Below are 26,539 nucleotides of genomic sequence, written 5' to 3' on the forward strand. Positions count from 1 at the left end.
CCAAAAATGCAGATTTTTCTATTTTTCTATTTTTTTTTACTGAAGAATGCACGCCTGTGTGCATAGGCACATTCCAATTATTGGGCTGTATTTTAGCTCAGTTAACAAAAAAAGCTGTACTAAGCATGTACTGTACTGCCTAAGGCCCCGTACACACAACCTAGTTTCTCGGCAGAATTCAGCCAGAAACTCGATCGGAGCTGTATTCTGCCGAGAAACCCGGCTGTGTGTACACTTTCGGCCGAGGAAACCGATGAGGATCTCGTCGGGCCAAATAGAGAACATGCTCTCTATTTCCTCGTTAGTCAATGGGGAAACTTGGCTCGCCAAGATCCTCGGCGGCTTCACAAGGAACTAGACGAGCAAAACGATGTGTTTTGCTCGTCGAGTTTCTCGGCCGTGTGTACGGGGCCTAAGAGTAGCAAGTGGTTAGAAACTGCAAGCAGGCAGACTCTTTATTGCAGAAGAGACATTGCATGTTTTGTCTCTTTGGCAATAAAAGAAACCTAACTGCCTGCTCGCACTTTTCTTTGGAACGTACATTGATCTGAACAAGTGAATTCCGGCTCATTGCGAATGACCTCACATCCTGCGCTCACCAAAGCCAGATACCTGGAAGAAGCTGGGTAGAAGATGCAGGCGCCAGCGAAGGATGTTGGACCACTGAGCTATAGCAGAGTTTAGTTCAGCTTTAACTTGTACTTAAAGCGTTTGTTACCCCAACATTTCATATTCCTTATATGTGCCTATTGTACCATGTAGTTGTATGGAAAAGTATCCTGTTCTCTTTGTATTGCTTCCTTTGAGTGAAATCCCTGGTGTTTCTGCCAGTCCCCCTGCTTTCCTATTTCAAACTGACCACACTAGGCATAGAAGCACATCCTTCCCAGCGTGGTCAGTCCTCTAGCTATGCTGGGAACTCACCCTGCTCTCTTCCAACAATCATATTTGTCCTGATACACACCCCCCCCCCCCTGCTGCACAGCTATTCACTGGGAAGCTCATTGTGCTGCTGTTTATCCTTCCCCAAACTCTTATACAGCTGAGAACAGAGGGATGGCGATCACTTATAAAAAAGGGAAAACAAGTATTTACAATGTTTTTATTTTATATCTATACACAAAAGTTTTGCCTTTCATTTCTATTTTAAACTGAATAAGCTGTTTCACAAGGTTATCGTTTACAATCACTTTAAAATAAAATAAAAAAACAGCGATGCCCATCCTATATGCTACCCTCTTTTGACCCAGAGTCATTGCTCCTATAAAGTAGCAGGTGCGGGGATATTGAAAAAATAGAATTTTTTGTACTCACCGTAAAATCCTTTTCTCTGTCGTCCATGGACGGACACAGCCTTCTCAAGTCTTGACAAGTGGGTTATGTTCCTGTTCATAGGAGAGGACTAGGCAGAACATGTTAGATATTTAAATACATATTACTTTAACAGAGTTGAACAGCCCCGCCCAGGGGGCGGTCCCTCAAGACATAACCCTCCTCCCTGCAGCATGCTGCCTCTGTTCGTAACAAGCAGTACAAACCTAAAAAAGGAGGGGTGGGTGCTGTGTCCGTCCATGGACGAAGAGAAAAGGATTTTACGGTGAGTACAAAAAATCCCATTGCTCTTATCGTCCATGGACGGACACAGCCTTCTCAAGTCTTAACAAGTGGGACGTCACCAAGCAGTGTCCAAAAATGAGGGATGAGAACAGTATCTGTAAAAACAAACAACTTCACCCCAAACAAGCAGAGCTCCTCAACGGAGAAGGTGTAACTTTAAACGGCCGCCTGCAAAACCTTGCGGCCGAAGGAAGATGCACTCACATCAACCTTGTAAAATTTCTTCAGGGCGCTGGGCCCAAAGGGAGCCATACGTCCTTCTCCTTTGCTAGGCATAAAAAACTGAGGCTGCATGCTGCAGGGAGGAGGGTTATTTCTGGAGGGACCGCCCCCTGGGCCGGGCTGTTCAACTCTGTTAAAGTAACATGTATTTAAATATATAACATGTTCTGCCTAGTCCTCTCCTATGAACAGGAACATAACCCACTTGTCAAGACTTGAGAAGGCTGTGTCCGTCCATGGACGATAAGAGAAATATCTTTATGTTCTCCTCCCTTTTCTCTCTCTCTCTTTCTCCCTTTTATTTCCCCCTTTCTTTCCCCTTCTCAGATCTTTATTGGTGGGTGAGGTCAGTTGGTATATCTTGATTATTTTTTTTTTATTTCCTCTAATGTTAAAGCGGAGTTCCAACAAAGAATGGAACTTCTGCTTTTCAGAACCCGCCCCCCCCCCCCTTTCGGTGTCACATTTGACACCTTTCAGAGGGGAGCAGATACCTGTGTAATACAGGCATTTTGTTTCCACTTCCTGGCATAGATATCCGAGCCACCCACGGTATCTACGCCACTCCCCCCCCCCCCCCCCCACTGTCTTTTGGGAGACCCACGGGTCTCAGAAGACAACAGGGAGCAGTGGGAAAAAGAAGCACAAGTTGTGCAAGCGCAGTAGGGAACTAGGAAGTGAAGCCGCCATCTTCCCTTACCGAAGATGCCGGTGGCAGCACCCGAGAGCCAAGCGATAGTGTTTTCCTGACAGTTCTAATCCACTTGTGCTCTGATTGTGCAATACTTTTTATACTGCTTTTCCAAGTAACAATTTGTAATGTGAACATGATCTAAAGGTCAAAATTTTACCTGTGAGTCAATGACAAATATTAGTGCTCCGGTTCCTCTAAAGATCATTTCATAGTCAAACGTGGGATCGAAGAAATCAATTTGCCCTGGGAAGTCCCATATCTGGAAATTCACAAATGAACTATTCGAGACATCCTCCCTGCAGATCTTGTTTGTGCTCTCTAAAAAAAGAGTCTCATTAGGAGACATTTTATGAAAAACCACTTTTTGGATTGAAGATTTGCCGCTTCTTCGTAAACCCATCAGCAGGATTCTTGGCTTCACTTCTGTGCTGAAAGGATCTGTGAAATCTAAGACTGGAGAAACAAAAGTATATATTATATTATGTTATATTATAGTAGTATATAGAGCTGCACGATTGAACGTTAAAAAATCATGATCTCGATTCAACCCCCCAAGATCTTAATTCGGCATTTTCATGATTTTATGTAACAGGTAACAGGTGCAGAGCCGTTCTCTGCTCAGAGCTGTCAAAGAAGAAAAAAAAGCGGCAAACATTTATCAACATTGCTCGGCACTGAGATGAAAAGAAACATTTGGGCTAATTTACTAAAGGGAAATCCACTTTGGATGATAAAATCAGCAGAGCTTCCCCTGATTTCAGATATTCCCCTCAGATTTACAGAGACTGCACTTCCAAGTGCACTTGTAGTGCAGAGTGAATTTGCCTTTAGTAAATCAACCCCATTGGTTCTTTTAGATGAAAGGGATGAACTTCAGTCTATAAATGAGGTCAGTTTAACCTCCTTACTACCGGCCGCCGTCAATTGACGGCGGCACTATAGCTCTCTTGTTCTGAGAGGATGTCATATGAGCCACTAGGGGGCACGCACGCCGCCGCGTTACTGTGAACCCGATGCACGTGCCTGGGGTCTGCGATGGCCGCCAGGCACCAGCGATTGCCCAGTAACTGAGCAGGACCGTGGATCTCACAGAGAACACAGAGATCCACATCCTGTCAGGGAGAGAGGAGACCGATGCTGTGTGCCTTGTACATAGGGACACAGATCGGTCACCTCCCCCAGTCAGTCCCCTTCCCCCACAGTTAGAATCACTAGTAGGGAACACATTTAACCCCTTCCTCGCTCCCTAGTGTTAACCCCTTCCCTGCCAGTCACATTTATACAGTAATCAGTGCATATTTATAGCACTGATCGCTGTATAAATGTGAATGGTCCCAAAAATGTGTCAAAAGTGTCAGATGTGTCCGCCATAATGTCGCAGTCCCAATAAAAATCGCAGATCGCCGCCATTACTAGTAAAAAAAATGTAATAAAAAAAAATCATAATTATGTCCCCTATTTTGTTTTGCGCAAACCAGTCACTATACGCTTATTGCGATTTTTTATTTTTTTTACCAAAAATATGTAGAAGAATGCGTATTGGTCTAAACTGAGAATTTTTTTTTTTTTTTTTTTTAAATTGGGATATTTATTATAGCAAAAAGTAAAAAATATTGTGTTTTTTTTCAAAATTGCCGCTATTTTTTTGCTTATAGCACAAAAAATAAAAACAGCAGAGGTGAGCAAATACCACCAATAGAAAGCTCTATTGGTGGGGAAAAAAGGACGTCAATTTTGTTTGGGAGCCATGTCGCACGACCGCGCAATTGTCAGTTAAAGCGACACAGTGCCGGAAGCTGAAATTTCGCTTGGGCAGGAAGGGGGTATATGTGCCCAGTAAGCAAGTGGTTAACCACTTAAAAACTAAGCCTTTTTTCTGACACTTGTTGCTTACAAGTTAAAATCAGTATTTTTTGCTAGAAAATTACTTAGAACCTCCAAACATTATATATATATATTTTTTAGCAGAGACCCTAGAGAATAAAATGCAATGATTTATGTCACACTGTATTTGCGCCGCAGTCTTTCAAACACATTTTTTTGGGGGGAAAAATACACTTTAATGAAGAAAAAAACAGTAAAGTTAGCTCAGTTATAATGTGAAATGTGAAAGATAATGTTAAGCCGCGAGAATCGTGATGTTTATTCTAGGCAAAAAAATGGTGATTCTCATTTTTGCCAGAATCGTGCAGCTCTAGTAGTATATAGTATAATAGTATATATTATTTGGTATCCACATTTATATACTGTCAACTTACACAAGTTTTTGCACTTCAAGCCCCATTTGCATAGCAGCAAATAGTTTTGCGTGATTTACACACGTTTCTGCATGTCACACATAGGGCAGCACATTTAGTGCCATATGCGCATCTGTCATGCCGAAAAAGCTCAGGTACCAAATTTTGGCACTGAGACAGTATTTGACTGACAGAAGCAGAAGCCAATGGCTCCCACTGCACTCAGTGTTCTTTTTGGGAGCAGGAAGAGAGGAGAGAAGAGCTGCAGCTGGGCACAACACTGGATCAATAGCAGACTCAGGTAAGTGTTTGGGGAGAGGATAATTAGTGGGCATTTTTTACTGTAATGCAGGGAATGGATTATGATAAAAAACACCTAGACTTAAAGTGTTACTAAAACCACAGCAGTAAAATCAGTGTATATATGCAGTAAAGCATGCTTGTTATACTCACTGTGGAACCTAAGGGGTTAATCTCATGCATTGTATAAAAAAGGCTGTTTGATCCTGTCTTCTCTGATCCTCCCCCTTTTTTACTGTCTCTGAACCATCTGCTGATAGTACAGAGAGCCTTGGAGGCACTATGCGCATGCTTAGTTTGGTGTGTATTGCTAAAGAGTTTTTTTTTTCTTTTTTTGGGATGGTGCATGTGATCAGCACAGAGCCAACCAGCACTGTCCAGACAGAGGGTTAGGGGTCATGCAGCCTCATAGGACAGTCAGAATAGAATGAAACCTCCTCCTCCAAGCTTTAAACAGTGTCTTGGTAGTAGGGAAGAAAAGAAAACAACAGCAGTAGTTTGCCTTTGCTCTAAATTTAACAGTCAGAGCCAAGAGAAAATACTGTAGATGCTGACTTTTAATATAAGGACACTTACCTGTCCAGGGAGCCCGCAATGTCAGCACCCGAAACCGACCCGTCCCTCGGGTCTGGGTGCAGATTCCGGCATCCTTACTAAGGGAAACAGGAAGTGAAGCCTTCCTATTGTGTGTCGCGCTGCGCGCTCTGAATGGTCCCTGCTGTCTTCTGGGACCTGTGTCTCTCCCATAAGGCAGCAGGGGGAAGGAGAAGGGGCCTGGAAGTGGGAGAAGATACCTGAATTTGACAGGTATCCACTCCCCCCTCCCACCTGAAAGTTGCCAAATGTGGCACCGGAAGGGTGGAGAAATCCAATCCGCAGAAGTTCTATTTCTGGGTGGAACTCCACTTTAGGGCGAGAGATGCAAATAACCACCCTGAAGATTTTTCATACTCCAGCCAATCCATGGAAAGGAGTGTCCAGCAGGGGGCTGGAAAAGTTAGTCTGAAACACTGTAGAGCTGGGTTTGCTCTCTCTCCCTAGGAGGGTTCCATCCCGGGGGGCTGTTGCCATTAAGTGGTTGTATTCTATGCATTAAGGTGAAAACCCTTCTGTGCTGCAGCCCCCCCCCCCTTTTCATACCTGAGCCCGATCCGATACAGTGATGTGCATGAGTGCAGCGGCTCCATCTGCAGTATCTCTCCTCATTGGACAAATTGATAGCAACACTGAAAAAATGACAGCACTCCAAAATCCATCAAAAGTCTTGTTTAACCACTTAACGCCTGCCGCACGACTATTTACGTCCGCAAAATGGCACGGACAGGCAGAAGGGCGTATATATACAGTACGTCCTTGCCTTCTAGCGGGTGGGGGGTCCGATCGGGACCCCCCGCTGCGTGCGGCGGGCGGATTCCCGCGGGGAGCGATCCGGGACGACGGCGCGGCTATTCGTTTATAGCCGCTCCGTCGCGATCGCTCCCCGGAGCTGAAGAACGGGGAGAGCCGTATGTAAACACGGCTTCCCCGTGCTTCACTGTGGCGGCTGCATCGATCGAGTGATCGAGTGATCCCTTTTATAGGGAGACTCGATCGATGACGTCAGTCCTACAGCCACACCCCCCTACAGTTGTAAACACACACTAGGTGAACCCTAACTCCTACAGCGCCCCCTGTGGTTAACTCCCAAACTGCAACTGTCATTTTCACAATAAAGAATGCAATTTAAATGCATTTTTTGCTGTGAAAATGACAATGGTCCCAAAAATGTGTCAAAATTGTCCGAAGTGTCCGCCATAATGTCGCAGTCACGAAAAAAATCTCTGATCGCCGCCAATAGTAGTAAAAAAAAAATAATTAATAAAAATGCAAAAAAACTATCCCCTATTTTGTAAACACTATAAATTTTGCGCAAACCAATCAATAAACACTTATTGCAATTTTTTTTACCAAAAATAGGTAGAAGAATACGTATCGACCTAAACTGAGGAAAAAAAATGTTTTTATATATGTTTTTGGGGGATATTTATTATAGCAAAAAGGAAAAAATATTGCATTTTTTTCTAAATTGTCGCTCTATTTTTGTTTATAGCGCAAAAAATAAAAACCGCAGAGGTGATCAAATACCACCAAAATTGTGGGGAAAAAAGGACGCCAATTTTGTTTGGGAGCCACGTCGCACGACCGCGCAATTGTCTGTTAAAGCGACGCAGTGCCGAATTGTAAAAACGCCTTTGGGCATTTAGCAGCATATTGGTCCGGGGCTTAAGTGGTTAATTAACAAACATCCCAAGTATTACAAACAGTTCAAATAGTAAGACGCGTTTCACACACTAACAGGTGCGCTTATTTATTAGCTCCCTCTGCTGTCAATCAAATCCTGTGATATGGGAGCAGGGGGCTGGGACCAGGGCCGATCCGCCCTATAGGCTCACTATGCAAGCCGCTTAGGGCCCCGCAAAGCTGCAGGGGGCCCCCAAAATTACTAGAGGCCCCGCCTGGTGAGAAGTTATTTTAGGCCCCTCACCCCGATTCCCATCTCGCTGGCTGCATGGGAGAAGAGGTAAGCAGTCAGCACCCCCTGCTTCTCACTGTAATGTAAGATGTAATTTCCGACAGCAGAACACCCCCTAATGTGACATGTCACTGTCGGCAGCTTGCCCCCCCCCCCCCGCTTCTCAACTAACTTAAACGTGACATGTCATTTTCGGCAGCCCCCCCGCTTCTCAACTTTAATGTGACATTTTATTTTGGTTAGGGCCCCAGGGAGGTCAGGATCGGCACTGGCTGGGACAGTTCCACTGTCTGTGTCAATGGACCCAGCAGCGGGACTCGGGAGCAAGCCCACACGGGGGTCTTGCTCTCCAGGTTTACGGACTCCACCTCTGTGACTGCATGCGCGCGGGAACTGTCGATAACAGCACAGGGCTCGAAAAGGAACGGCACGGCTGGCTGTTCCTTCAGAGCGCATGCGCCAGTGATGTCACTGGCTGCCCGTTTAGGAGATATTTATACTACCTATAGGTAAGCCTTATTATAGGCTTACCTATAGGTAAACATAATGTGTGAAACTTTACTTTCTATTTAAAAAGATATTTCCTAGACTGTGTTATTGGAGCTGGTGTGAATGGACTGGTGTTTGTAGCCTCAGGCAGCCTCTGTACTTTTACATAAAGAGCCAGTTAATACCTGTGGCTCCTATGGGGGTAGAGCCACAGATGTACGACTCTGCACTCTCAGTTACTTTTTATTCCAACAGTGTTTCTCCAAGCTATTAAATAATGCATGCTACAGCTTGTAGCTCATTAATACAGGCTGTGACGTAAACCACAGGAAAAGTATTTGCAATGGACACAGGAACATTGTAAGACTGTTTTCACAACAAGTGGGCCATGTACATTGTCTCTGTGGCTATGGAGGAACAGGAAATCTGCACTGACCTCTAGCCCTTGTTAAACTAATCTCAGAAGCAGACACCTGCTCCAGCTCTTCACAATGCCAAATAAGCACTACATCTACAGGGAAAGGACGCAAAGGAGCATGAGGAGACAGATGAAAGCACAAGATGCACCTTTCATTCCAAGTTCATCAGTTATTGCAACACTGTGATTTTATTTCAATGTTAAATATAAAGTAATATAAAGATGCAAGATTGTATGTAAAAGCTACTTAGTGATGTGTTTTAAGTGTAAATCCTTATCAGTCACAATAGTAAACCACTCTGTGCCAAGAATGATTTGTGAGTCACTGACCCACCTAACACATTAGTGTCTTTGCTCCATAAATGCACATGCTTGTTCCTGGCCAGTGACAGTCCTTAAAGGGTCACTAAAGGAAAAAAATTTTTTGCTGAAATGGCTGTTTACAGGGTATAGAGACATAAAAGTTAACTGATTCCTTTTAAAAATGATTAAAAATAGATAAAAATCAATCATATAATGTGCCTGCAGTTTCACTTTCGTTTTTAAACTGGTTTCATGTTTCTGTGAAGTAGAGAGACCCACAGAACAAAAACAAACAAATCCAGGGCAGTGTTTTGTTTTTAAAATGAATCTGATTGGTTCTGAGGAGTTTTAGACACACAGCTTGGACCACAGTGAAAAGCTGCCTTGAGATTTTTCATAAGGAGCCAGACAAGCAGGAAGTGTGGGTTTTACAGCAGAATTACAGCTACTTTAAAGCAAAAACGAGCAATGAGGACATAAAACCAGTACTGCAGTAAGGTAAAGGAAGCTATTTAGCTAAAAAAAAAAATTCCTTTAGTGACCCTTTAATGCCTCCTACACACGGTTCGAGCAAAAGTCCGCCGTGAGTACGTCAGAAGTCCGACGGAACAGGTTCTCTATCTAAGGTCCGTCGGACTACCGACAAAAAAAGTCCGATGGAGACTACACACGGCCGGACTTTCCGAGAAAAAAAGGCTGTCTGACTTTTTTCTCTGAAAGTCCGGCCGTGTGTACGAGGCATAAGTGGAACTACACTGCATCTGAGCGCCATAAACCAAAAATACTATTTCATTTTTAGTATGTAAAGCAGGGATCTCAAATTGGCGACCCTCCAGCTGTTGCAAAACTACAAGTCCTATCATGCCTTTGCCTGAGGGAGTCATGCTTGTAACTGTCAGCCTTGCAATGCCTCGTGGGGTTTGTAGTTTTGCAACAGCTAGAGGGCCACCAGTTTGAGACCCCTGATGTAAAGCAAACTCATCCATCCATGTCTTTGGGCTTTATTTTTCTGAGAAATTACTTTGAAAAACACTCCATAGCATTTCTGACAGTGGCCATCTTGAGTAAGGGCAGATGATTCATGCATCATTTAGACCCCTTAAAGCGGGAGTTCACCCGGAAAAAAAAAATTAACATTAGATTTAGGCTAGTTAAGGGGAGCAGAAACGGGTATTTTTTTTTTAAATCAATGCAGTACTTACCGTTGTAGAGATAGATGTTCTCCCGCCGCTTCCGGGTATGGTCTTCGGGACTGGGCGTTCCTATTTGATTGACAGCCTTCCGACGGTCGCATACATCGCGTCACCAGTTGCCGAATAAAGCCGAACGTCGGTGCGGCTCTATACGGCGCCTGCGCACCGACGTTCGGCTACTTTCGGAAACTCGTGACGCGCTGTATGCGACGTTTGGAAGGCTGTCAATCAAATAGGAGCGCCCAGTCCCGCAGCCCATACCCGGAAGCGGCGGGAGAACATCTATCTCTACAACGGTAAGTACGGCATTGATTTTAAAAAAAATACCCGTTTCTGCTTCCCTTAATTAGCCTCAATCTAACGTTAATCATTTATATTTTGAGTGAACCTCCACTTTAAGATAATAACATAACATAAGACATTGAATTGCACACCAGCAGCACACTGATGATGCTCTCTGTATAATCAAATGCAGCCTTTTTTAACCAGGGTGCTCAGGCACCCTAGGTAGCCTTGAGGTTTCTTCAGGGGTGCCTTGGCAAAATGCTTAAATATTGACATTTTATGCAATCCAGCAGGTGGATCAAGCCTGCCTTTTAGTTACACAAAGCCATGGCTTTCCATTATGCACCTACTTTCTACATAGCTCTCAATTGTCCCTCATTTCAAAGGACTGTCCCTGATTTGGAGCATTGTCCCTCTGTCCCTCATTCCTTCTCACTTGTCCTCATTTTGGTCTGGTCTATATAGTTGTATAAAAAAAATACTTTTTATCTATCAAAAAGTGTTTTTCAGCGCAAAAACTTTCATCTGATTTATAAATTGCTGCATTTGTAAATTCCAAAAGCCAATATAAAGGAATAGTAGTGGTAAAAAAAAGAAGCGCTTGTGGCTTTACCCAATCTTGTTTTTTTTTGTACAATTCTCCCTTAAAGTGGATGTAAAGCCACTCTCATCCATTCTAAACTACTGCCATAGCGCTGATCTATAAGGATATACCTGCCTCCTGCATGTATCTTTACCTGTCAAATGTCTCCCCTCTGTCTGTTATAAGAACTGAAAAAATGCAGATTCTGTGGGTGGATCTGTTGTCTGGAGTAGTGGGAGTAGTGGAGTAGTGATGTCAGTAGACTCCCCGTCCACCTCTACACTCCCATTGTCAACATGCATTTTTCCTGTGTATTCCTTACACTAAATTCTGCTATGATCACTAACATCCAGTCAAAATCCAGAAAAGTAACCACATGACTTCAGAAAAGGAGTGGGGGTGGGAATTAAAAAATAATGCCTGTCTCCAGGCTAGTGCATGAGATATGTAAATTAACTGTCACTCACAACAAGGGGGCGGAACGGACTAAAGGTTTTTCTCTGTAAGTCTGTTTTATTTTACTTAACAATAAAAGAGGATTGCTCAGAGCTGGATTAACTCTGTGTGGCAAGACTGGGCACAGATGATAGGAAATCGTATACTCTACATTGTGACATAAAAAAAATGGGTTTACATCCACTTTAAGGGGGCGTGGCACAGGGTGTGTCCTATGCCTGCATACTTTTGCTGATAGGTGTCCCTCATTCCCATGTCAAAAAGTTGGGAGGTATGCTTTCTGGACACTGGCATCCTAACAACCAATGATGCCATCAGTTGATAGGGAGGATGTTTGTTGCCTTCACAGCATCCTTATTTGACCCTCCTGTGCCCCTCTCCCTTAGCACTGGGATGACATTGGCTGACTGATGGAGAGATTTTGAGGGAGAAGAGAAACATTGGAATACTAGTCAGTACCAGTGTGCAAAAGTGTATTTGCTTTGGAAGAATAAATCACCTCTAACAATTGATGTCCTACATGTGGATGTTGCCGCATTATGTAAAGCTATTTGAATAGTTTTTTACATTTTAGAATGTGGTGCCTCGAGACTGTCCATAATTTTAAAGGGTACCTTGAGATTGTCCATAATTTTAAAGGATGCCTCGACTAAAAAAAAGAGATGAGAAACACTGATCTAATGTAGCAAAAAAACATTAAACTATGATTTTTGCCACCTATGAGGATACATCCAGGCTTTCTACTTTACCAATGCTTTTCAGTCTCACTTAGAAGTGTTTTTTTTTTTTTCTATGTTTAAACATACTGTACCCTGAAGCATTTTGGAGTAGCGAGCTGCCGAATGGCAATATTTCCAAACATTTTCTTTTGTTTCCAAAAAAAGTATTATTTTTGGAAACAATTATTCTTTGCAGTGTAAATTTCTGCCATTGTTACTATGATGCTAAGATCCTCTTTGCTTATCATGTATGCACTTCTTCTTTCAGATAGCGTGTGTGTATTTTTAAAAATATGTATATATATATATATATATATATATATATATATTTATATATATATACACACACACATACACATTTATGTATATATACACATATATGTATATATATATATATATATATATATATATATATATATATGTATGTATGTATATATGGCAATGGACCGTGTCAGTAGAGCAGCAGACAATGTCAGTAGTTTATTTTTATTACTTGTTTACAATTGTATTTTTTTTTACAATAATTCAATTCTTTTTTTAGAAGCCCCACTGGGGCCTTTGGTGAAATATCAGGGGTCTGAGCAGACCCCTAATGTCTCACTTTTGAGACATAAAGGACCAGATTCAGGTACCTTGGGCGTATCTCTGCGGCGGCGTAACGTATCCGATTTACGTTACGCCGCCGCAAGTTTTTCAGGCGTAAAGTTGCGGCGGCGTAGCGTAAATCACCCGGCGGAATTCAAATTTGGCGGGAAGTGGGGCGTGTATCATTTAAATGAAGCACGTCCCCGCGCCGAACGAACTGCGCATGCGCCGTCCGTAAAATATCCCAGTGTGCATTGCTTCAAATGACGTCGCAAGGACGCCATTGGTTTAGACGTGAACGTGAATGACGTCCAGCCCCATTCACGGACGACTTACGCAAACGACGTAACTTTTAAAAATTTTGACGCGGGAACAACGGCCATACTTAACATTGGCTGCGCCTCATATAGCAGGGGCAACTTTACGCCGGGAAAAGCCTAACGTAAACGTTGTAAATTTACTGCGTCGGCCGCGTGTACATTCGGGAATTTTCGTATCTAGCTAATTTGCATACTCGACACGGAAATTGACGGAAGCCTATGCGTAACTGATTCTAAGAATCAGTCGCATAGACACGACGGCCCAGATTAGGACTTACGACGGCGTACATGGCGCTGCGCCGCCGTAAGTCCTTTGAGAATCTGGGCCAAAGAGTCTAAAGACAGAGATTCCCCAGTCCCTTTCTCTACAGTCAAGCAGCAGGGGGAATCTGTGCCGCGCAAAGTGATTGGGGTATGCCCAGGCACACCTGGCACACCCTGTGTGCACATGTCTATGTATGCATATATATATATATATGTGTGTGTGTGTGTTTGTGTGTATTATATATTATATATGTGTGTGTGTAATATATACAGTATATATATAAAATATAGTCCCAACATAAACATTTCCATACTTGCATGCTCCTATCAGCTGTCCTAATCAATGCCAAGCATAACCCGACATATAAACACTTGCTCTATTAAAGATCTAGTAGTCGAAACATTCCAGACATCCTTTAGGAAACTTCAGGCACTCTCTGGCTGCACAATGTCCCCCCTATGAAATCTATGGAGGATTGAGAGTCACAGCTGGTTGTGACAGCTCCACACCCATCATCAGTGTTCATCATTACACTGGACTCAGCTAAAGGGCCCTATTTAGGAACTAGTAAGTCCAAGTCCACACTGGAAAGACCTGCTAAGGAAGTATTAGGTCACTTTGTAACAATATATCTGAACTTGATGCCTCGCTCAGTGACAGTGTCAACTATATTTTCCTAATATTATTTTATCAATCAGTACATAAAATGATTCCCCTTCAGCCCACCTGTTATTATCATGGAGTATAATAGCTACTAATCATACCCTCTTCTTCCTCACTGTCAAGGTCTCCTTCCATGAAAGAGTCTCCATCTCCATAATATGAGTCTCCCACTATGCCATCTTCTTCGTTATCCTCTTCTTCTTCATCTTGCTGCTGCTGTTGGCTTTTTACATGCAGAGCCTGGCTCATTCTGTTGGGCCCTCTGTACTTCCTTCGAGCACTTGTCTACTGGAGCTCTGTTTCTTCTTATGGTCTCAGTGAAGCTCAGCAACTCACTCCCCCCCCTCCAACAGTCCTCTGAATGCTAAAGAGACTGCGTGACCCAGTCACCTGACACCCAACACAGAGCCGCCGCTGCTGCTGCGGAAACACTGTACACTTGACTGCTGCAGCATACCCACACAAACCACATTCTAAAAGATCAACAAAAGCATTGCGGGCTCTCTATTGTTAGCATTATTTCTTCATAAATATTACTTAAGACAGTTGTCTTTCAAAGCGATGTGTATTTCTGCGTTGCAGCTTATGCCTGCCGCATTCAAAAAAGTTTCTGTGGCTCGCACGTTGTGTACATAGTTACACAGTTAGTCAGGTTGAAAAAAGACACAAGTCCATCTAGTTCAACCATAAAAAAATAAATCAAAAATATTCAGAATTTTAGAACTCTGTGAAATATTTTGGAAGAAACCTGTCATGGGAGAAATATAGAAACTGTCATTGCTGACCTTCTTATGAAAACGCTAGTTTCCTAGAGCCGTACGCTGAGCAAATTTCAGTCAGTGGGTGGCCCTCTCGGCACTACTTGGCACGACATTTGTTTTAGTCCAAAGTGCCGGGTGGAAGATTGCCAGCCCAGGTGCTGTTTGGGCATTCTGACAGCCCACGGAGCCGACTGTCACAATACTATAGCGGCAGTGGGAGGCTCATCTATTTATGCCGTCTTATGTGTAGTTCGCTCAGCCCACAGGCTTTAATACTTGTGAGTCATCGACCTGATACATGTAAGAAAATCATAAAAGTCACACACCAATCCTTATCTGCTTTCTTGTTCCATGTTACTGAATTTAAAGTAGTGTTGCAAAAAGGTCAACGCGATAGCTAGACAAAAAGCTTTTTTGCGCCAAAATGGCAGCCCTTGTGGTTTTATATCAGATACTCCGTTATGCAAGGATCAGGGCGTTTAAGTGGTCTAGTGCAGTGTTTCCCATTCTTTTTTCAGTCAAGACACCATTTAAAACTATGCACCTCAAGGCACCCCATTTTAAAATTAAAATTTTTACATAATGCAGCATTATCCACACATGTAGGACACCCACCATTACAGGGACTTTACATAGCAATATACTTTTTGTACAGTGATACTGACTAGTATTCCAGTGTTTCTTTTCTCCCTCAGACATGGGGGATGGGGGGGGAGTGGTGCAGAGGTCAGAGCTGAGGAGGGGTGTAAGTGAAATGTTGACAGCCTGTGAAAGAGAGCTGAACCCTGTATACTGTGTATGGCACACCCCTAAGCCCTGCATTCTGTATGTAGCACACTCTTCAACCCTGTACTCTGTGCATAGAGCCCCCCCTGAACTCTAAACTCTATGCATAAGACACCCCTAAACTGTACTCTGTGCATAGGGCACCCCTGAAACTGCACTCTGTGCATAGGGCACCCCTAAACATTGCACTCGGTACATAGCGCACCCCTGAAATTAAGAATGAAAATGATATGAATGTTTTCTCTACTATGACCTGTTTTCTTTGGAGGCAAAGTAGCTTCCGAGGAAGATTAGTAAAAAGATTAGTAAAATTAAAACAAGGTAAATGAAAATTGAATTAAAAAACAGCTTGTTGAATTAAACTCCATCAGGGATATCGCCATCATAATTAAGAAAAAAAAAGAGAATTTAAATGTACTTCTGGAAGATTGTTTCTCTCTTTTGAGTCATTTAAGTTTTTCTTTTTCGCCATCAGAAGTCTGCTGCTTTGGTAAGCCACAAACTCATTGTTCCCTAGCCACAAATCATTTTTTTTTAAAGAAAAAAAAAAGTTAAAAACAAAAGAAAACAATGTTCAAATGCTGTGAAGAAAGACTTTTTACATTACAGAGAGTTAAAGAATATGTAAACGGAACATCTCATATTCCTGATATGTGCCTGCTGTACCATGTACTTGTATGAGAAATTATCCTGTTCCCTTTGTATTGACACCACATTACTTTCCATATACCTTTAAGAACAGATGTGTATCCAATTTAAAATTCTTCACATTCAGGAAAAAAAAAACTGTCCTTTGTATTGCTTCACTTAAGTGAATAACCTGGTGTTCCTGTCAGTCCCTCTGCTTTCCTAATACAAACTGACCACACTAAGCAGGAGAACACACTGGGGGTTATTTACAAAAGGCAAATCCATTTTGCACTACAAGTGCAAACTACGGGCCAGATTCACAAAAGAGATACGACAGCGTATCTCCTGATACGCCGTCGTATCTCTGTGTTAGGGCCGTCCTAACTATGCGACTGATTCATAGAATCTGTTACGCATAGCTAGCCCTAAGAACCGACAGGTGTAATTGAATTACACTGTCGGATCTTAAGGATGCAATTCTAGGCTGGCCGCTAGGTGGCGAGGCCATTGCGGCCGGCGTAGAATATGCAAATGAATACTTACGGCGATACCCGCGCGTCCGAGCGGCCCGTCGATCTAACTGTACGTCGTTTCCGTCGAGTTGCGCCGCGTAAAATTAGGGCTGAGCCCTAGTTGTCCTAAGCCATGTTAAGTATGGCCGTCGTTCCCGTGTCGAAATTTTAAAATCAACGCGTTTGCGTAAGACGTCCGTGAATGGCGCTGGACGCCATTTACGTTAACGTCTAAGCAAATGACGTCGGTGCGACGTCATTTAGCACAATGCACGTCGAGTAATTTACCCGACGGAGCATGCGCAGTACGCTCGGCGCGGGAACGCGCCTAATTTAAATGGTGCCCGCCCCATTTGAATTGGGCGGGCTTGCGCCGAGCGCATTTACGATACACCGCCGCAAGTTTACAGGTAAGTGTTCTGAGAATCAGGCACTTACGCTGTAAACCTGCGGCGGTGTAACGTAAATCACATAAGTTACGCTACCCAGGAGCAACGTAATTATATGTGAATCTGGCCCTACAAGTGCAAACTACAAGTGCAAAGTGCACTTGGAATTGCAGTCGCTGTAAATCTGAGGGGAAGATCTGAAATGAGGGGAAGCTCTGCTGATTTTATCATCCAATCATGTGCAAACTAAAGTGCTGTTTTTATTATCCTTGCATGTCCCCCTCGGATCTACAGCGACTGCACTTCCAAGTGCACTTTCAGTGCAATTTCAAGTGCACTTTGCACTTGTAGTTTGCACCTGTAGTGCAAAGTGGATTTGCCTTTATTAAATAACCCCCAGTGTGTTCAGTTCTCTAGCTATGCTGGGAACTCAGCCTGCTCTCCTCCAATGATCAGTCTTGTCATGAGACCCCCCCAACACAGATGTTCTGTGTATTGCTGTTTATCTTCCCTCCAGCTCTTATGTAGCTGAGAACAGAGGGAATGTGATCACTTATAAAAAAGGGGAAAAAATATTTATAATGTTTTTTATATCTATGCACAGATGATTTTGCCTTTTATTTCGATTTTAAACTGAATGGTTTGTTTTACAAAGTAAGGGTTTACAATCACTTGAAAGCCAGGACATTTAAATGTGAGAACATGTTTATTAAAAGCAGAGCTTTTTTTCTCAGAAAATAGGTGCAGGAACTCAACCATGACCCGTTCAGATTTCACAAACAGTAGAAGGGTCTTAAAGGGGCATTAAATACCAGAATTGCATTACATACAGAGTGCAGAGTTCAGGGGGTTACAAAGCTGTCACTTGTAAACACAGAAACCAGACTTCTGTGTTTACAAGTGATTGTGGTGAGCAGGCACCAAAGGGTCTGAGCCAAAGGTGGTGGAACTGAGTTCCCCCAAGTTCCCCCTGAAAAAAAGCCCTGATTAAAAGTGAATGTGCTTTAAAAGTCGTTGTAAAGTCAGTAGGTTTTTTATCTTAATGCATTTAGTATGCATTATGATAAAACAACCTTCTGTGTGCAGCAGCCCCCTAATACTTACCTGAGCCCATCTCTATCCACAAATGTGCAAGAGTGCCTCGGCTTTCTGGGACTCTCCCTCCCTCCACAGTAGCTGTGGCTCGGCTCGGGTGCCCCCATAGCAAGCTGCTTGCTGTGGGGGGAGGGGGGCACTCAACAGGAGGGAGGGGCCAGGAGCACCAAAGAGGGACCTGAGAAGAGGAGGATCTGCCCTTTTCAAAACCATTTCACAGAGCAGTAAGTATAACATACTTGTTATTCTTAACCGCTTTACTACCGGCCGCCGTCAATTGACGATAATCCTCTCGTCCTGGTTTCATCAGGACGTGGGCAGATGCTCACCAGACGATTGGTCTGATCCAAAGCAAGTTTAGAGATGGTCCCTTCCTATTTCAACATGACTGCACACCAGTGCACAAAGCAAGGTCCATAAAGACATAGATGAGCAAGTTAGGGGTGGAGGAACTTGACTGGCCTGCACAGAGTCCTGATCTCGACCCGATAAAACGCCTTTGGGATGAATAAGAGTGGAGACTGCGAACTAGGCCTTCTCGTCCAACATCAGTGCCTGATCTCACAAATGCACTTCTGGAAGAATGGTCAAACATTCCCATGGACACACTCCTAAACCTTGTGGACAGCCTTCCCAGAAGAGTTGAAGCTGTTATAGCGGTAAAGGGTGGGCCAACTCAATATTGAACCCTACGGACTAAGACTGGGATGCCATTAACCACTTAAGGCCCGGACCAAAATGCTGCCTAAAGACCCAAGGGGTTTTTACAGTTCGGGACTGCGTCGCTTTAACAGACAATTGCGCGGTCGTGCGACGTGGCTCCCAAACAAAATTGGCGTCCTTTTTTCCCCACAAATAGAGCTTTCTTTTGGTGGTATTTGATCACCTCTGCGGTTTTTATTTTTTGCGCTATAAACAAAAATAGAGCGACAATTTTGAAAAAAATGCAATATTTTTTTACTTTTTGCTATAATAAATATCCCGCAAAAACATATCTAAAAATTTTTTTTCCTCAGTTTAGGCCGATACGTATTCTTCTACCTATTTTTGGTAAAAAAAATCGCAATAATCGTTTATCGGTTGGTTTGCGCAAAATTTATAGCGTTTACAAAATAGGGGATAGTTTTTTTGCATTTTTATTTATTATTTTTTTTTTACTACTAATGGCGGCGATCAGCGATTTTTTTTCCGTGACTGCGACATTATGGCGGACACTTCGGACAGTTTTGACACATTTTTGGGACAATTGTCATTTTCACAGCAAAAAATGCATTTAAATTGCATTCTTTATTGTGAAAATGACAGTTGCAGTTTGGGAGTTAACCACAGGGGGCGCTGTAGGAGTTAGGGTTTACTTTGTGTGTGTTTACTAGTGTAGGGTGTGTGGGTGTAGGAATGACGTCATTGATCGTGTCTCCCCTATAAAGGGGATGATGCGATCGATGCGCCGACACAGTGAAGCACGGGGAAGCCGTGTTTACACACGGCTCTCCCCGTTCTTCAGCTCCGGGGAGCGATCGCGACGGAGCGGCTATAAACAAATAGCCGCGCCGTCGTCCCGGATCGCTCCCCGAGCGGACCCGACCTCCGCATGTACCGGGGGGGGGGTCCCGATCGGATCCCCCACCCACGTCTAGCAGAGGACGTACAGGTACGTGATTGTGCCTGTCCGTGCCATTCTGCCGTAAATGTACATGAGGAGGTCGGGAAGTGGTTAAAGTTCATGTGTGTGTAAAGGCAGGCGTCCCAATACATTTGACAACATAGTGTATATCATATATATTTGTTTTAAACTTTTTTTACATTTCTTCATTACTTTCAGGTCTACAGGCCTAAGCAAATTATGTCATACATACCAGGAGTCTTTAGGAGAGGAGGAGGAGTTTTATAAGCAAAACAAACCCACCCACCTGCATGCCGGAGCTAAGGGCAGATGGATTCCAGGAAAAATAAATGCTACACAAATGATCTGCCCTTACTCAAAATGACCACGGCCAGGAATGCTAGGGAGTGTTTTTCTAAGTGATTTCCCAGCAAAATAAATCATGGAGACATGGATGGATGGATGGATGGATGGGGGAGTTTGCTTTGAATATTAAAAATGAATTAAATAGTGTTTCTTGTTTGGGGTGCTCAGATGCAGTGTAATTCCCCTTTAAGAAATGAAAACATGACACATATTTTAACCCTTCCTCACCAAAAATTGTTTGAAGTTGCACTTTAAATTGGTCCTCCGAAGGGAATTTTTATAAAACACAGCAATATGCTAAATTGCGTTCAAGATAAGAGACAGAGTACGCATTTATAGTGGATTCTATGTACACACTGTATAGTAAGGCTACAAATGTTCAGGTTAAGACCACATGGTGGCACTAGAAGATATTCACTTTTAGGCCTCATGCACACTGGACGTTTTTGGACGTTTTTACAGCAGCTGTTTTTGGCAGTAGACGTTTTTTTCTACAGTCAATAAACTCTCTATCATGTTATCCTATATGTCCATGCACAGATAGGCTGTTATCAGCAGTTTTGGGCAATGGCGTTTTTGAGCAGTAAAAAAACCCAAACTAGTGGGTTCTGAGAGACGTTTTTCAGCTGTAAAAACACTCTAATGCTGATAAACGTCGATAAACGCCGATAAACGCTCAAAAACGTCACTCACCAGCGTTTTTTAACGTTTTTGATCCATTGAAAAAAAATATATATTTTTTCTTCAACAAAAAGAACGCTAAAAAAACGCTAACGCGGAAAAACGCAAAAAAATGCTAACAAACACAAAAAAACGCTATTGAAAAAAGTTGAAAAACTCATTGCAAAGCTACTGGCATTTTTATAACGTTGTTTTAACAACTAGTGTGCATGAGGCCTTAAAGGGTTTGTAAAGGAATTTTTTTTTAAATCTTAATAGCTTCCTTTACCTTAATGCGGTGCGGTTTTCATGTCCTCATTGTTCGTTTTTGCTCCAAAGTTGCTGTAATTCTTCTCTGATCTCCACACTTCCTGGTTGTCTGTTTCCTGATAACCACAGTGCTGGGAGATTTCTCTCTGTGGTCACTAATCAAGGAGGTGTGATTACTGTGTGTCTAAAACCCCTCAGCACCAATTAGTTTCGTTTTCCAAACCATCACTGTCCTGTATTGGCTCTGTGGCTCTGTACAGCAGAGGCAGGAAACAACATGCAAAAATGAAACTAGAAACTACAGGTACATTATATGATTGATTTTTATCTATTTTTAATCCTTTTTAAAAGGAATCAGTTAACCATTATGTCTCTATACCCTGTAAACAGTCATTTAATCAAAAAAATATGTTTTATTTACAACTCCTTTAATGGTAAAGTTAGCAATTATTAAAATCTATTGATATGAGCAATGTTTTCCAAGAGATAGATGAGTCATGCAGAATAAATTATTCAGAGAAAAGGAATATATCTGGGGCTGCTTGTACTGAACATTGTGTGAAAAGCTATGCAGTGAAAATGTACTTCATCTTGATTGTAAGGGCTGATACATTTATATACACCGTATATACTCGAGTATAAGCCGACCTGAATATAAGCTGTGGCACCTAATTTTACCACAAAAAACGTGGAAAACATATTGACTTTGAGTATAAGCCTAGGGTGTCCATCTGCATGCCTCACTGTGCCTCACTTTGCCTCACTGTGTCCATGTCCATGCCTCACTGTGTCCATGCCTCACTGTGCCCATGCCTCACTGTGTCCATGTCCATGCCTCACGGTGTCCATGCCTCACTGTGCCCATGCCTCACTGTGCCCATGCCTCCCTGTGTCCATGTCCATGCCTCACTGTGTCCATGCCTCACTGTGCCCATGCCTCACTGTGTCCATGACTAGACTGACGTTTAACATGGAAGTCTATGGAAGGCGTGCCCGACTTTGAAAAATCGGTGCTCTGGACAACAAACTTTTCACACTTGTAGAAGAGTGGGGCTACATACGTGCCAAGTTTGGGGTCCAGGGGACCTACGGCCGGCCGGTACCGGGTCCCCAAATCCGGGAGATCAGGCGCAAAAAGGTGACTCAAGTATAAGGCGAGTAAAATGTGCTGAAAAACTCGGCTTATACTCGAATATATACGGTAGATACATTTGAATGTTACACCACCATGGCAAATCACCAGCAACAGGATTACCAAAGAGACCACTAACCTGTTCCTGTGGTGGTCTTACTTCCATGACAGGAAACATTGCAGAATCTCACTTGCTGCTAAGGGACCAGTAATGGGGCAACATGTGATTGGTTCAGCTAGCTAGGGAGTGCTGCCATAAAAGCAGGTAAGTGTTCTACACTGCTTAGTGATCCTAATGTTGGTGAGCAGGGCTGGGGCAAGGATGTGGACAGAAGGGGCAGCAGCCCGGAGGAGGGGGGTAGTAGTAGGGGGTCACAAACACTCAGTGGCAACCATGGCCTTTATATCTTCTCTGTCACATTGTGCTCCAACATGCCCACTCTCCACCCCATCTGCCCACAGCTGACACAAAAAACACACTGTAGATGAGTAACTACCTTGATCATGTTGGTGCACCATGGGCAGCTAGAGCAAGGGGCATAGAATTGGCACAGGGTAGTAAACCAACTTACAGTAACAGCATACATTAGCAGCAGGAGAAGGGGTGCAGTTGCACATTCTTGCCCTGGATGCTGGGTGAGCCTGTCGCGGTACTGTTCGTTGCCGCCAGCAAAAGGATCCCTACTGTCAATACAAGAAGTGCAGCGCTAAATATTATTAAGCTAAAAAAAACATCCACAATGTATCCCAAATTAATATATAATAATATCCATGTGAGTAGAAACAATATGCGTGCTACATATACTTCACACAGCCAATCTGCAGTAAGGAAAAAGAAAGTGATCGCCCATACACAATGAAAATTGTGACCAATCTTAGGCTGCTTTCACATTGGGCAGTGGAGCCGCGGTGACGGTATAGCCGCGCTATTTGTAGCGCTGCTATACCGTCGTATTTACCGCGATATTCGGGCGCAAAAAGGGTTAATACCGCCCGCAATGCGCCTCTGCAGAGGCGCATTGCGGGCGGTATTACCGCGGTTTCCCATTTATTTCAATGGGAAGGCGCAGTATAGGAGCGGTAAACACCCCGCTCCTATACCGCTCCAAAGATGCGGCTAGCAGGACTTTTGGAGCGGTCCTGCTACCGCACCGCTTCAGTGTGAAAGCCTTCGGGCTTTCCCATAGAAGCCTGCAGGGCATGATTTTTTAATGCGGTATAGCAGTGCTATTTTTAGCGCTGTACCGCATGAAAAACGCCTCAATGTGAAAGGGGCCTTACCGTCATAACAAAAAGTCCAGCAAACATGCTTTCTCCTATAAGTGAAAACACTGTAAAATCAATGCCGTACAGATATATTCCATTCCCCAGGGTTTCACCAAAACATCCAGTGTGTGTAAGAGCTTGAGGGATTTAACTCAATGATCCTGAGAAGAGCTTGTTCATAGCTTCCTACCAGACTCCACTCATAGAGCAAAAAAAAACATAAGGGGCCAGATTCACAGAAGAGATACGATGGAGTATCTCAGATACACCATCGTATCTCTGATTTTTACTGGTCCTATCTATGCACCTGATTCATAGAATCAGATACGCATAGATAGGGCTGAGATCCGACAGTGTCACACTGTGTTACACTGTCGGATCTTTTTTTGGATTTAAAAATGGCGCCGGGGGCGTTCCCGCTGATTTACACTGAATAATATGTAAATCAGCGAGATACGCGAAATTCACGAACGTACGCGGACCCGACGCTGTGTTCTTACGTCGTTTCCGTAGCGCGGTACCCGTCGTATACTTACCCCTGCTAAAAGCAGGGGTAAGTATTGTTAAGTATGGCCGTCGTTCCCGCGTCGAATTTGAAATTTCCTACGTCGTTTGCGTACGCCGATTCACGAACACGCGCGTCGCAAGTCCCGCTCACGTCGCAACCACTGACGTCCTATTGACGTCAGTGGGAGCAATGCACGCCGGGAAATTCCCCGGACGGCGCATGCGTATTTAAATCGGCGCGGGAGCGTGCCTGATTTAAATAGTACACTCCCCCAGCCGCGGAATTAGAATTCCGCCGGGGGAGTTAGGATCCGCCGTCGCAAGTTTGGAGGTAAGTGTGTTGTGAATTTGACACTTTCCTCACAAACTTGCGAGGGCGGATCTTAAAACACATAGGTTACACGGATCTAAAGATCCGCTAACCTTTGTGAATCTGGCCCTAGAAGAAACCAGACCTCATAGTGCAGTATGATGAATGGAAAATGTTATTAAAACATAAATTGTGCACTCACATAAAAAATACCTCAGTGCAAACATCTCATGAATAGCTGCAGCTAGATTCCATCCCATTCCTCTGACTGGGGGCCAATGTGCGTGATGATGTCCGGCCATGCTCCTCCCTATGCATTTTTTGCATTATGATGTCATCAGTGGCATGGCTCCTGGGGCATCCCTACTGGTATATGGTCTTTGCGAAATCAAGTGTGTACCTATACTCATCATAACACACTATGCAACTATTATGGGGCCAAGAAGCCTAGGGGTTAAAGAACTATCTAACTCTGTGGTCAGGGGTGGCCCGTCCATTAAGGGTGCATAGGCGCCGCCCCCTCTATCATGCAACCCCCCTATATGGAAAAAGGATAGATTCATGCATAGCATGAATCTATCCATGGCAGCTGTGGCCACCCCCTATTCAGGCATCCGGACCCTTTTTGGATGCCGGACGCCTGAATTACAGACACAGGCTCTAATACTCTTCAAAAAAACGTAGACTCGGAGCACAGAGCATTGTGCTCGGCGCCCACCCAGGTGTGTTAGAAAAGCAAATTAATATTCGCTTTTCTAACACTGAACCATCTCTGGGCCAATCAGGAAGCGCGGGTCTAATACCCATCACCGGATTGGCTGAATGCATAGGCGATCCTATTGGACACCTAGCAGAAGGGATGTAGAGAAGCACGGGAAGCATGAAGGACACAGAAGCCGTCGCCTGACCATCCCACAGCTCGCCCGCCACCACTGTCCGTGGTGATACTGTATATGCAGGTAGACTTAATAATTTGGTATAAAATAAATGTATTTCTATAAAAACAATAAGTATTTAGGGCCAGATCCTCAAAAGGGATACGCCGGCGTATCTACTGATACGCCGTTGTATCCCTGTTTCTATCTTTGGAACTGATCCACAGAATCAGTTTCCAAGAGATAGGCAGAAGATCCGACATGTGTAAGGGACTTACACTGTCGGATCTTAGGATGCAGTACCTCGGCCGCCGCTGGGGGCATTTCTCATCGAAATGCCGCTTTGGGTATGCAAATTAGCACTTACGGAGATCCACAAAGCTTTTACGCTTCGTTTTTACTCCGTAAGTATTAGTTTGCAAACGCAAAATTAGGGCTGCTTTTACAAAGTGTAAAGTTAGTACACCTTGTAAAAGTAGACCCTTCTTTCCCGCGACGCTGTTATTTTTTATTTATTTTTTCCCGCCATATCTATTTTTTTTCCCGACGCAACTTTTTTTATCCGGCGCGATTCACAAAACTCGGCATAACGTAAAACCGCGCAATGCACGTTGGGAAAATGACGTCGGGAGCATGCACAGTACGTCTGGCGCGGGAGCGCGCCTAATTTAAATGGGACTCGCCCCATTAAATTAGGAACGCCTTGCGCCGGACGGATTTAAGTTACACCGCTGCAAATTTCCAGGTAAGTGCTTTGTGGATCGGGCACTAACTTGGGAAATTTGCGGCGGTGTAACTTAAATGGGAAAAGTTAAGTTACACTGCCTGGCTGTGGATATGGCCCATTAGTATCTGTGGAGGAATTGAGAAGGAGATAGGAGGCAGAGGGAACCTTAATGGATTTACTGTGGAGCCCCACCACACATAGTTATGGCCTGTGCATGATATCAAACAGTTGTTAACAAATGGCTCATTTACAGCACAATATGTTGCAGCTTAGATGTTTCATTAGATTAAAGGCAAAAATTACAAATATAAAAAAAATAAACCGAATCTCTAAACTTTGACGTATTAATTTAATTTTAAAAGTTGCGTTGATCTTTTTAAATCTGCAGCTTTGATTAAAATAATACCTGGTGATCCTGTTCTAAAGGTCTTTGTTCAGGTACGATGTCTCCAGATTGTTGTCACCTTGGCGTTTGCACTTCTTTCTGAGACTACAAGCCTTGCTGATATCCATTAATATCCACTGCTGGGATTATTAGGGAGTCAGACTGCAGAGTAAGGGTATCCTACATATGGTGTATATCTGGACTTTGGCCATAACATCACTTCCCTTATTGCGAATCTAGCTAGAAATGACGACACTACAGTGATACATTTCACAAATGCGGCTCATATACAAACAAGGATTTCTTAATTACAAATAAAAATACACATATAATTAAAGATTGATCTTTATTGCTCATTTCTATTGGTCCAGCTTGGCTAAATGTAAGCATGAATATCTTATAGC

General features: G+C 43.5%; 1 protein-coding gene across 2 annotated transcripts in view; it reads right to left on the reverse strand.

Annotated features, from left to right (window-relative positions):
- RRAGD (Ras related GTP binding D) overlaps window positions 1–14,211 on the reverse strand; it is a 30,208-nt gene extending 15,997 nt beyond the window's left edge. Inside the window, exons 1-2 of one of the 2 annotated variants that reach the window (XM_040350093.1) lie at window positions 13,963–14,211; window positions 2,691–2,986 (exon numbers count right to left, since the gene is read on the reverse strand). In XM_040350093.1, the coding sequence (XP_040206027.1) occupies window positions 2,691–2,986; window positions 13,963–14,110 (444 nt within the window). In that variant the 5' untranslated portion in view covers window positions 14,111–14,211. Of the gene's footprint in view, window positions 1–2,690; window positions 2,987–13,924 lie in introns of both variants that reach the window. The other variant, XM_040350094.1, reaches the window with a different exon arrangement.
- Window positions 14,212–26,539: the final 12,328 nt, after the last annotated feature.

The sequence above is a fragment of the Rana temporaria genome, chromosome 4 (genome assembly GCF_905171775.1).
Source record: "Rana temporaria chromosome 4, aRanTem1.1, whole genome shotgun sequence".
Lineage (NCBI taxonomy): Eukaryota > Metazoa > Chordata > Amphibia > Anura > Ranidae > Rana > Rana temporaria.